This window comes from Elgaria multicarinata, chromosome 9 (genome assembly GCF_023053635.1).
Source record: "Elgaria multicarinata webbii isolate HBS135686 ecotype San Diego chromosome 9, rElgMul1.1.pri, whole genome shotgun sequence".
Classification (NCBI taxonomy): Eukaryota; Metazoa; Chordata; class Lepidosauria; order Squamata; family Anguidae; genus Elgaria; species Elgaria multicarinata.
The window spans coordinates 12,863,738-12,876,753 of NC_086179.1; the positions used below are offsets into that span (position 1 = coordinate 12,863,738).

General features: G+C 40.7%; 1 protein-coding gene across 16 annotated transcripts in view; it reads right to left on the reverse strand.

Annotated features, from left to right (window-relative positions):
* The window catches only part of C2CD5 (C2 calcium dependent domain containing 5), a 99,532-nt gene extending 86,763 nt beyond the window's left edge, over nucleotides 1-12,769 (reverse strand). For all 16 annotated transcript variants that reach the window (XM_063134741.1, XM_063134739.1, XM_063134736.1 and 13 more), the window contains exons 1-2: nucleotides 12,650-12,769; nucleotides 1,172-1,258 (exon numbers count right to left, since the gene is read on the reverse strand). In XM_063134741.1, the coding sequence (XP_062990811.1) occupies nucleotides 1,172-1,258; nucleotides 12,650-12,739 (177 nt within the window). In that variant the 5' untranslated portion in view covers nucleotides 12,740-12,769. The remainder of the gene's footprint in view (nucleotides 1-1,171; nucleotides 1,259-12,649) is intronic.
* Nucleotides 12,770-13,016: the final 247 nt, after the last annotated feature.

Genomic DNA, 13,016 nt, shown 5'->3' on the forward strand with positions numbered 1-13,016 from the left:
TTGCAAAGCAGCACAGATGGAATTTGTAGGTTTAAGAAATCTATGAATTTCAGCTTTTGTTTTTAAATGGCTTCTATGAACAGTGACCTGGGTTAATATTATTTGCATGAACCTGTTTCCCCTCCCGCACTCCTCCTCCATCCCAACTGCAAAGAGATCAGAAACATTTGCTTCTGACTTCAACTAATTAGTTTATAGTTCAATGTGACTAAGGAACTGCAGTTAGTTTAAACTATGTTTTGTCTGAACATGCGAGGATCAGAAACCATGGTCTGACCCTGGCTTGTTCTGACTAATAATAGTTTAAACTACCTGAATTTTGACCCAATTTGGAATAAGCAATAAGTTGTGGTTACTGAAAAGAGAAGCAGGTACTTCCAATCTCCTCCTTAGAACCATGTCAGGGGAGAGAGCACAGAACTGAGGTTTGTTCACATAGCAGTAAACCATGGTGAATGAGCCTCAGTCTCATGCACTTTTCCTCTTTTCTTCTCCAGCCAATATTTGATACTGAAGGGGCCTGGATGGGATTCCCCCAAGGTCAAAGAGCAAGTATAAACAGATACAAATCCGCATTCATGCCCATGTTCCTCAACATTCCCTCTTCCTTCCTTTATAAGTTTATTTCCCTTTTACTTTCAATGTAAAACAATGTAAGACCACTGCCTCTACCATATTCTGCAACATTTCCAAAATACTGAAGTGAAATTAAAATACTTTAGCAGATTTGCCAGATTTTCATAATTCTCTCCATAGAATTTGGGCTTTTTGCAGACTCTGATGGGCATTTAGAGATATACGTATTTCATTTCACCTTTATTTCCCATTACTATAGATATCACTTCAATGTTATTTTATCTAAAATGCAATATTATAAATATCCCTTTTGCCATTTGAAAAAACAGACAGCACTTTGCTAGGAAATTTATATTAGAGCTATCATTAAAAAACATTCTTACGTATTTATTTTTCCTCACATCACCTTTCACTCCCAGTGTATGTTTTCAACACACTTTATTACATATGCCTTTGTCATTCAACACTATTTAATGGAACGTACAACTAGGCAACTGCTGCAAATGTATAAAAATATTATACATAGAGCAGTACCTTTGGGCTTAATAATTCGCTTGTCTGTGATGTACATAGTTTATTTTTGTGGTCCATTTACCTCAAATTTAAACCATTCAGAATTCCACTGAGGATTGAGAGATTTGGGATACACATCTGTCTTAAATGTGGTGTTTCCAAACTTTACCTGAAAAATATACAAAACATATCTCAAATTCAAGCAAAATCTTATTCTACACTGTATTCCAAAGAGCGAACTTACAATATTCAGCAAAACTAATCCTATTCAACTGATTTTAAACATGTAATTTATCTGTCTACAAACAACTTCTCCATTCACTTGAATAGAGCTAACCATTACTATACTCAACAAGTAAACCTTTAAATTTCTTATTCCAAGTCTGTTACATCTGGTTGTATTATCAACTGTGATATTTATTTGCTATTTCATACTACTCTAGTTTCTGCTCTCTTCCATTTAATTCATTTTAAACTCACTAGCACACAACAGATTTTGCAGTTAGTAATCCATCTGCATCAAGAAAGAGAACTGTGAGGACATCAATGATAAACAGAAGTCAACAGTATAGGAATGCTCATATAGCCTTGAGCACTGTACATTCTTCCTTTTCCAGGAGTCACACTATGAACCAAGCTACACACAAGAGTGGCTGATACATGTCTTGAAACATGGGGTTGCCCTGATTGTGTGTAAAACAAGTGTTGCGATGGGACTTAAAATGCAATAGGGAACATGGGTGCTGAACAGACACAGCAATCATTTTCCTCTCTCCAGGCAGAATTTAATATGAGAAGTGAGCCCGGTTGTGAGAGAAGTAGCTTGGGGTGAAGTGAAGAGATTTAGCACCGCTTTTGCAATTTAAAATCACACCCCTACTCAGCTTTACACGTGGTCAGGGTAGATCCATATCGGAAGATAGGTATGTTGCTGCCATGTACAGTTTGGATGACTGTGATAGTAAAGCTCAGAGAACATAAACGTTTTCTGTTTCGAGATAAAACCCACAATCAGTAAGTGCAATTCTTTGTTATTACTGTTAGAATGATAACCAGCAGCAGCTTTACCACCCTCAATGAAAGTGTTATTTTGATCCATTCCTACCACCACCAACCACCATACACGCATGCCGAGTTACGTGCTTGGGGAGGTATGGTTGAAGTAAAGTGGCCAGAGCATCACTGCAGCAGAAGACACAGGAAGCTTGAAGTCCAAGGATAACAATATTGTAAGTAGGCTGAAATTTTGACAATACCTACGGTATTTATATTTATTTATTTAGTGCTTTTCTAATCCGCCCAATAACTAATGTATTTGGGTGGATTACAACCAGTTAAAAAAACTAAAATGCCATTTTAAAACGCACTTAAAATATAAAATACAATACAAATTTATTTATTTATTGTTTCCCTCTAGCCATATCACACAATAATGCATTTTATACAATTACTGTAATACCATGTGTCAAAGCAATAAAACTCTCCTGTCTCAAACTCTGTTCAATGCAGAACACAAAATTCATCTGGGTCTGCTATAAAAGCAAAGAGTAAAATAAAAGTCTGTTTTGCACTTCATGGTAGAGTTAGAAAGAAGCGTGGTTTATTACTATGCCATAGTCAAAAGAGGAGTTTTAGATATGAAGGCTTAAATGTGCTTCACACTTGTCCTTTCTGTTGACAACATATTCTCCTGCTGCATCTGAGGTTTTTTCAGAGGCTTCCCCCAATTTTGAGAGTGCCTTGTTCAGCAATATGGTCAGCGCCAGTGAGGAAGGGGAAGTTCTGCTGCATGCATGGAACTCAGCACCTTTGGAGTAGGGTCTGTGTTTATAAAATTCTACTTAGAGCTGATAAGAGCCTCTCTGTTTGTTATTAGTGAACAGAAAGGTGATTCACTGGGTGACCTTGCTATTGACCCAGTCAGTGACTAAACACACAATTCCTCTGTGCCTCACTTTTCCATGTTCATCAGTTTTTGTAACACAACATGAGTTTTTTAAGTCTTCTATTGTTTTACAAGGTTATCGTTCAATTAATCTGAATCACAGCAAGCTGAAATTTATGCCTCCAACTGCCACCATGAAATATGCCCATTCAAATGTGTGAAACTGTAACTTCTATTACAACAGATTTAGGCTGTGTGTTTTCAAGTAGATTCTACCAGTCTTTACTATGCTTTAAAAGAGGTGGCAACAGAAAGTTTTTTCCTTTTTTATTATGTTAGAACAGAATACTGTTATCAGCCTTCTGATCTATCTTAATTATCTTATCTCAATTTTCACTTTAAACTCTTAATTGTTCTTCACCATCCTGACAAATCTGAGTTGGCCCTTTAGAGCTTAGTTTAACATAGTTAAATAAAATTATTATTATTATTATTATTATTATTATTATTATTATTATTATCATCATTATCATCATCATCATTTGTATATTGCCCCATAGCCAAGCTCTCTGGGTGGTTTACATAAGATTAAAACACGTAAAAACAATATACAAAATTTAAAACTACAAAAACATAAAACATACACAGAAACATACATTTAAAACAACTATAAACCACTTTTTTAAAAAAATCTAGGATCAGTAAAGCTCATCACATATTCCTAAATGCCTGGGAAAAGTTTTAACCTGGTGCCGAAAAGATATCAATGTTGGCGTCAGGCGGGCCTCTTTAGGTAGATCATTGCATAATTGGAGGGCCACCACAAAAAACGCCCTCTCCCTTGTTGCCGTCCTCCAAGCTTCCCTCAGAGAAGGCAGCCGAAGAAGGACCTTAGATGTTGAACGTAGCGTACAGGTAGGTTCATGTTGGGAAAGGCACTCCATCAGGTATTGTGGTCCCAAACCGTATAAGGCTTTATAGGTTAAAATCAGCACCTTGAATCGGTCTTGGAAATGTACAGACAGCTAATGCAAGTGGGCCAGAGTCAGTCTTATATGTTTGAACCTTCTGGTCCCCATTATCAAACCAGCTACGGCATTTTGCACAAGCTGCAGTTTCTGAATCGTCTTCAAAGGCAGCCTCGCGTAGAGTGAATTGCAGTAATCTAACGTGGAAGTTACTAGAGCATGGACAACTGAAGCCAGGTTATCCCTGTCCAGATAGGGGCGTAACTGGGCCATCAACCAAAGCTGGTAGAAGGCACTCTGTGCTACCCAGGCCTCCTGAGCCTCAAGTGACAGAGATGGTTCTAGGAGAACACCTAAGCTACAAACTTGCTCCTTTAGGGGGAGTGTAACCCCAACCAGAAGAGGTTGAACACCCTCCATCTGGTCAGTAGAACCACCCACTAACAACATCTCAGTCTTGTCTGGACTGAGTTTCACTTTGTTAGGCCTCATCCAGTCCATTGCTACAGCCAGGCACCAGTTCAGCACCCAATGAAGATGAGAAGGAGAAATAGAGCTGTGTGTCATCAGCATTCCAAAACTCTGGATAACCACACTTAACGGTTCCATGAAGATATTGAAGAGCATGGGGGACAAAACTGATCCCTGCAGAACCCCATACTGGAGAATCCACGGGGCTGAGCAATGTCCCCCGAGCACCACCTTCTGGAGCTGACCTGCCAAGTAGGAGCAGAAATAATGCAATGCAGTATCAATCATTCCAGAAGGATACCATGGTCAATGGTATCAAAAGCTGCTCAGAGATCAAGGAGAATTAACAAAGTCACACTCCCCCTGTCTTTCTCCTGACATAGGTAGGACATACAGGACGACCAAGGCTGTTTCCATACCAAAGGCAGGCCTGAAACCTGACTGAAATGTAACTAATCAGTCTCATCCAAGAGTGTCTGGAGCTGGCTCATGGACCTTGCCCAGGAATGGAACATTTGCTACTGTCCTATAGTTATTAAGATTTTCTGGGTCCAGGAAAGATTTCTTCAGGAGTGGGCTCACTACCGCCTCTTTCAGATGGGCCGGGACCACTCCCTCTCGCAAAGAGGCATTAATCACTTCCCTGGCCCAGCCAGCTGTTCCATCCCTGCTAGCTTTTAATAGCCAGGAGGAGCAAGGATCCAATACAGAGGTTGTTGCACGAACCTGTCCAAGCAACTTGTCAACATCCTCGAGCTCTACCAACTGAAACTCATCCAAGAAAACTGGACAAAACTGCTCTAGATACCTTGCCTGATTCACCTGCTATAACACTTGAGTCCAAGTCCAGGCGAATGCAGGAGATTTTATTCTGGAACTGCCTAGCGAATAGATTACAGCGGGCCTCAGAAGGTTCTACAATGTCCTTTGGACCAGCATGTAATAGCCCCCAGACAACTCTGAAAAGCTCTGCTGGGCGGCAGATTGATGATTCAATAGCAGCAGCAAAAAACTTGGTTTTTTGCTTCTCTCAGTACCCCTGAATATGCATTAGTGTAGGCGCTCACCAGTGTTTGATTGCATCCACTAGTTCTTCTCCATCTGCACTCAAGCCATCTCCTATTTTGATTCATCATTCTCAGCTCTGGGGTATACTACAGAGTCGTACGAGCTCTACATAGGAGAAGGCGCTCAGGAGAACTCGTGTTAACTGCCCCGGTCATTTCTGCATTCCACAGATCAACCAGGGATTTGACAGGAGAGCCAGCCTGATCAGCTGGAAAAATCCTGAGCCCTCTAGAAACCATCCGGATCCATTAGCCTCTGGAGGCAGACCATCTTAATGTGTCTCCCACCATTGCAGAAGGGGAAAAACTGCTGTCTTTACCTTCTGTTTTTATATGAACAGGATTAATCTGAAACTGAACCAATTAAAAGAAGGAGGAACAGCCCCTCCAAAAAGAGGAACTCTTCTGACACAGTGATTTTCATGCTGGGATCTATGACCATGTAGTTTCAGGAACTTTATCTCAAGCTATTGTTTACAAACTGTGAGATGTGCTTGGGCATCATTAACACAGCAATTACCAGGTGAGATGTAAACCTTCCCTTACTCACAGACATCCTACCTCCCACACCAACTGATAAGAATAGCAGTGTGCCAAACAAAAGGCTGGTCTAGATGTTAGACTTGCCACAGGGACCAGGATCCCAATGGCAAGTTTCCTATCCCCAGTTGTAACACTTGGAAGAACCCCTCACTGTAAAATTCAGGGCCAATGAATAGCAAGATTCCCTGCCCCTGCCAGTGAATGTCAGTGACACTGGAGTGGGGGAAGCCATGATAGCCCCAATTTACACTGAGAATTATTCAAAATGGGATGGTTGGGAGGTGACAAATTCACCCCTGGAGTGCGAATTCACATGGCAATTATAACATCAAGATTGGTTCAGCGTTTCCAAACAGCTACTAACCAGCTATAGAACCTCTGTCCTCCAGAATCAGGAACAGACTGATGTGTGCTTTTGCTCTGTAGCACTGGCTGAACAGAGGTTCATTAATGCCTAATTCTACAAACTTAGCAACAAGCTCCAGTTTCTAAATAAAATCTCCCAATCCTTCACACAATGCCTTAGAGGCAGCAGCAGAGAGTGTAGGAAGGAGTGAAAGCCAGAAAATAGCAAATGTGCTTATGCGTGCAAAAGAAAATGGTGTGCTGTGTACTGCTGGACATAGTGAGAATGAGAAAAAAATGAGTTAATGTGTGAAAGATAGCTCCGTTTATGAGAGGGATGAAAGTGGGTTAGGCTGTTGAAAGAATGTGCTCACTGTGTATGCTTGTGGGTGTGCATGGTTGCTGACTCTACACATACTTTCTGAATAAGTGAAGGACATTAAATTGCAAACTGCATGGTGAAAAAGAGAAATAAAGAGGGAAAAGACAGGAAAAAATGAAGGTGTTCTTTCTGAAAGTTCAGGCATGTTACAATCCTCTCCAATGCCCCTGCAATACCCCTTCAATTATCAACACACATAAAAAAAACTGATTTGTGAGAGGACGTTTTCATGCAAATTGTTTTCATAGAGGGTGTAATATAGCTCTCAAAAAAGGAATAATGTAGCTCTCTGGAGGCTTCATCATTATTACTACAAAATTCTTTAGTCCAATATATTTATTTATTTATTTATTACATTTTTATACCACCCAATAGCCGGAGCTCTCTATATATAGATAGTTGTTGGCAGTCATAATCCAGTCTTCATGGTTTATCTACACCTGCGTATTAATTCTAATACATATTTGTGATCCTTTCCTTGCCTGTTTCTCTGCCAATACTCACATATCCAATGGTTCTGAAGCATAGTTGGAATTGTAACTGAAGAAATTGTGAGGACCTCACAACTGATACTAGACCACTGTCAATTCATATAAATCAGACTAGTACAGTGCTACAAAAAGCTATATAGTCTGTGTGCATATATAATATTTTGATGAAATAAAAAGAAACTGAAAGTTAATTTTGTAAATATATCTGTTGCTTTCCATTAATCTATTGTTAACATGCAGCCCCTACTATTAGCAGCTATGGTGTAGTGCTTCCGGGGGGAAGCACGAGAACCTGCTATTCCAGAAACGAGCATTTCCACTTGTTTTGCCCCTGGAAGCGCTACATCACAGCCACATCAGTAGTGCCTGTGCATGCATTGGATCCAACCCTGAAATTCCAGCTGCCCGTGGGAAAACCACAAACAGAACATGAGCACAACAGCACTCTCCACCCATGGTCCCCAGCAACTGGCATACATAGGCATACCACCTCTGATACTGGAGGTAGCATATAGCCATTAGGACTAGTAGCCATTGATAGCTTTATCCTCCATGAATTTGTCCAATCATCTTTTAAAGCCATCCAAACTGGTGACCATCACTATATCTTGTGGGTGGTGGATTCCACAGTTCAAACATGTGCTGCATTAAGAAGTACTTTCTTTTATCATGCAGAGAAATACATGTGTGCAATGGCTTCAACCACGAGCATGTACAGAAAATCCAGAAAAAACTTTAAAGCACATGAATATACTAGTCAAAATGAATACTATTAATTCATATACATAATAGGAAAACTCAAATTTTGCACTAAGAAAAGCCAAATTAGGGAGCCAGAAAACAGAGCCTGGTTGTAAATGAATAGAGCAAATTGGGTAAACTTACATATATTTTACTTCATTAGCACTGGGGCCTTTCCATGCTCATTCAGCCCCAACTTCTCCTGTTGTGTCTTCCTTATTAAACAATACTTATGTCAAAAGATGTTTGAAATGTAAAGTCCCATGAGACACCAGGAGCAACAGTAACATACCTGCATCTCAGCCTTCACAAACTTACTGTGGATAGGTTATAGTGAAATGTTCCAAAAGCAAACCACCATGTCTGATGCTGCTACAACACTACAGTGCTGTCAAGACCTGCCAGTTTTTAAAAAACAAAAGGTCTAATCCACAAAATGATCACAACTAAATAACAGACTAAAAGAGAAGTTTTTATATTGAATATACCATACAAAGAGCGCAACGGCCAGTTATATTTCTTTGTCCTATTTGCATCATTGGTACACAATTAGGAAAGAGAGGGGAAATTGCAGAGAACACATGCCTTACTAATGTTTGAAAGACTAGGTGCACGTGCACAGGATACCCACCTGCAAAGGTTCAAGCCTTCTGCTATTTTCACCCGCTGCAACTTAAAAGATCCACATACAGAACAGTACTATTTCTCAGAGCTCTAATAGTGTTCAACACAGAAGATTCAAGCACACTCATATATATTGGAATTAATTTCTCTCCGTGTGTTTGTTAATTTAAAATTATAATTGCAGTGTATGTATTTTTTTAAAAAAAATGTAAACCACCACCACACTTCCTTCAAGATGCCCCCACCCAAAAAAACATTAATTGCAAAACTGACAAGGACCTCTCAACTGGCCATCATCACCAAAGACAGGCAAGAGTCAAGAAAGCAAGTAGTGGAACCAAATTCCTCAAGTAACTTCTTTGCATCTTCAGGTGAAATCAACCACCTACAAAACTGTTATAGACAAGATGCTAAGGGGATTTCATGTACAGATCCCAACACCAATTTGTTATCCAAGTCGGACTGAAGGAGAGAGATCTTTTCCTTAAAATAACTTGCGAACATGTCATAGTGGACAACAGATGATTCCAATGGATCATAGCACCCAGCGTTATCAACCTATTGACTATCCTAAATACACTGTTTTAGAACCTTTTTCCAGTAGCAGTATTCACCCTATCAGACAAATGAAACTACAAAGACAGTGCTCCTGTGTATGTGACAAGTGCCATTCTATCAGTATTGAAGACACACAACAAACACCAGTTCCTACCTAGAGCTAATGGGGCTGTTTACACATAACAGCAACCCATCGGTTTGTAACAACAACCCTGGTCATAAATGATGGGATGTCATGTATGACAAGGTGTGCTGCTGTAGCACACCCACTTCTTTCACTTTAGCGTCCAACCAATGATGGTACCTTCATAGGTTGTGCTGCGTGATGTGCAACATCATACTGCTAGGTTGTCTGGGAGCTAAATATCCCAAGGGTTAACCCAACAACTACCATAGGATCCAGTCATGGTTCGTGCTGTAAAGCGAAATCAGGCCAATAAAAAGAAAGCATATGCTACATAAACATGTGAAACATTGGTACTTAACATTTTAGAAAGTGAACATTGAGGAAATCAATTCTTCTCAAAACTGTGCAACAAGTGTAACAAAATTCCTACATCAAAATCACTTCAATGCAAGAATTACCAATAATATGAACTTTTTACGCTTGCATTACAAGAAAAATATTAATGTAAAGGACCATGTGTAACAGCCAAGAAAGATTTACAGGCACACATGTTGCTATTGTATATGTACCCATAACTCTATAAACTACACTGAAGCCAAACACAGATTTCTGGTCACATGCAGGAAACAGGGTTTGCTACAGTTCATTACCATACTTGCATTAGCAAACACACAAGAAACTCAAGCTTCAAATAGGCTGGGAAGACAATCTACACAAGGCCTGGACACACCTAGGTGTACATAGCTCATCTGCCATGTCTTGTGAACAGTCAGGTACTTGACAACTCTGGAGGGGCCCCTTCCTCTTCTTGGCTTCTAAAAGCAGCTGGGTGGGGGAAGAGGGACTGGCAGAGTGGATAAGGCTAGTGATGAGCATCTCCTTACAGGAAGATGTGATTCCATTTAGCCTAAAAGTGTTTTTAAAAAAAACACACCTCCTTGGACCTACTGGAATGAATATTTTTTAGTCACTCTCAGGGTGGATGTGATTTAAATCAATTTGATTGAAACCGTGATTTAAATCATGATTTAAATCACTACTCAGAAAGACTCAATTTAATCATGTGACTCCCCACCCCAAAGTGCACTCTATTCATTGAAGTTTTTGAAACTTAGTACTTAAGAGGTAAGGGGGTTATTCTGTGTACACAGATTTACAAAGGAACAATGGGATTGTGATCTCTGCAGACAAAAATTCACAGTTTTAAGAAATTTGTAATTTTGCATTGCTGCTGTTTTTATCTGGTTGAGCTTTTATATTGTATTTTATATTATGGTTTTATACTGTTGTTTTATACTTTGAATGGTTTTAATTTTTGTGAACCGCCCAGAGAGCTCCAGCTAGAAATGTAATAAATAATTAAATAAATAAGCATCTGTGATAAAATCTTCTAGATAGAAAAATTGCCCAATAATCTTACAGAAACCTCTGGAAGAGCATGACATTGTGAATGGATTAATGGAATTCATTTACCAAAAAATTTAAACACTGCATGAATATACAGCCTCATGCTACATAATTAAAAACTAATCCTTATTTCATTTGGACTACAATGTAACAGAAAACTATCTTTCGATAGATTTTTCCTCAAAAAGCATTTTATTTTAAAAATCCATTTTTAAAAAAATCATTGATTTTTGATCCACCTTGGTCACTCTTCAATATTCCATTCTTGGGCAACATGCTGGAGCGTGTGGTGGCTTCTCAGTGGTTTCTAGATGAGACAGATTAACATGGAAGCCTGTTTACAAGCCAAAAACTGCTTTGGTCACTTGGTGAATGATCTACACTGGGAACTGGACAGGGGGAGTGTGTCCAGGTTGGTTGCTTGGCAGATTTTTGATTCCATTGGCCTGGTACTCTTCTGAAGCATCTGAGATGGGACTGGGAAGCACTGTTATACAGCGTTTCCCATCTTTGTTAGACGGGCTGTTTCAGAGGGTGGTGGCCACTAAACACAGATAAAACGACGAAGTGTCTTGTGGTATCTTAAAGACTAACAAATTTAGTTATTGTGGCATAAGCTTTTGTGGACATATCCACTTCATCAGATTCAGTTTATCAGGTTGCACTATCTACGAAAGCTTATGCCACAATAAACAAATTTGTTAGTCTTTAACAAGCTACAAAACTCCTTGCTGTTTTTGCTGCTATAGACTCAGCTACCCCTCTGGAAATTTATACATACCTAACAGGCTCAGTTCAACTTAGTAGGTCACAAGCTGGATAGACCTGGGCCACATACAGACATCTTATTTATTTAGATTTATAGTCCACATCTTCTCTAACGACTTAGATTAACAACAGCCACAACAACAAAGCAACTATAATAAAATGTTGGGTACTCGAATGAAATTGTAATATACATTGTAAGATGCCATCGATTGTAAGACGCACACTAATTTCAGTATCACCAACAGAAAAAAAAAACCTAAGACACACCTGCGATTCTAAGATGCACCCCATTTTTAGAGATGTTTATATGGGGGAAAAAGTGCGTCTTAGAATCTAAGAAATAGGGTACATTTATGTTCTGCCTGCTACCAATTAACTCTAGACATTGTAAATGGGTTGTTCCCTTCTTCTTCTTCTTATTATTATTTATATAGCACCATCAGTGTATATGGTGCTGTACAGAATAAAACAATAAAATAGCAAAACCCTGCCGCATAGGCTTACATTCTAATAGTCTAATGTCTACATTAATAAAATAATTACATTTTATTATCAGATCCAACTTTCATGCAGGTATTTTGACTTAAAGGTACAAAGCCTCCCCACCCCCCTCCGGCCCCATTGAGGCTACTTTAAAGTCAGACCACTGCTTGAAGGATGAAGGAATAAGATAAGGACGATACGGAAGACTGAAGCCACAAATAAACAGTGCAAATAGAAAAACAGTGCAATGTAGGGGAGGACTTGGTTCGAAATTGGCCCGCTGGGGCAATGAAGCTCCCTGGCCAGTCTCACAGGCGTGTTGTGAGGATTAAGTAGTGGTGGTGGTGGTAGGAAGAGGAAACCACGTGTGCTTCCTCGGGTAATAAAAGTGCAATTAAATGACCCCCCCCCTTCCTCAACACACACACACACATTGCGTCGCTCTGTCAGCCTGGCAAATTTATGCAAATACAGGGGCTGGCGGCTGCACCCTCCGGCTAGCCTCCCCTCAGCCTGGCGCCCACAGAACAGAGCTGGACGACACCGCCCATGGGTGTCGACAGGGGATGATAGGAGCTGTAGTCCTACACGTCTAGAAGGCGGGAGGCTACTCGGCTACCCCCCCAGAGGCCCGCCGTTGTTTGGGGGCAGGCCCAGCCTGAGGCGCCCCGCGGCTCGGAGAAGCCCCTCCCCGTCAGACCTCCACGAAGGCGTCCGTCAGGTCACTGGCTCGGTCCATGACGGGCAGGTGCCGCCCCGCCACAATCTTGACCTTCAGCTTCCCCGGCATCTTCCTTTCACTCCGCCCCCGCCTTCCTCCTCCTCCTCTTCCTCTTCCTCCTCCTCCTCCCCTCCCTTCTCCTTCCCCCGCGGCGGTTGCTGCTGAGGTAACGGCCAAAGAGCGGGCACAGTCGACAGCACTGAGGGGGGGGGGAACGGTGTGAAAACCGCTGGTGCGCATGCGCGCGGCAATGGCTTTTCTGTTTCTCCGCATGTTAAAAAAAAAATCGCCTGCTTCTTCAGTGGTTTACTGCGCCTGCGCAATCCCCCCTCCTCCTCCTCCGGCT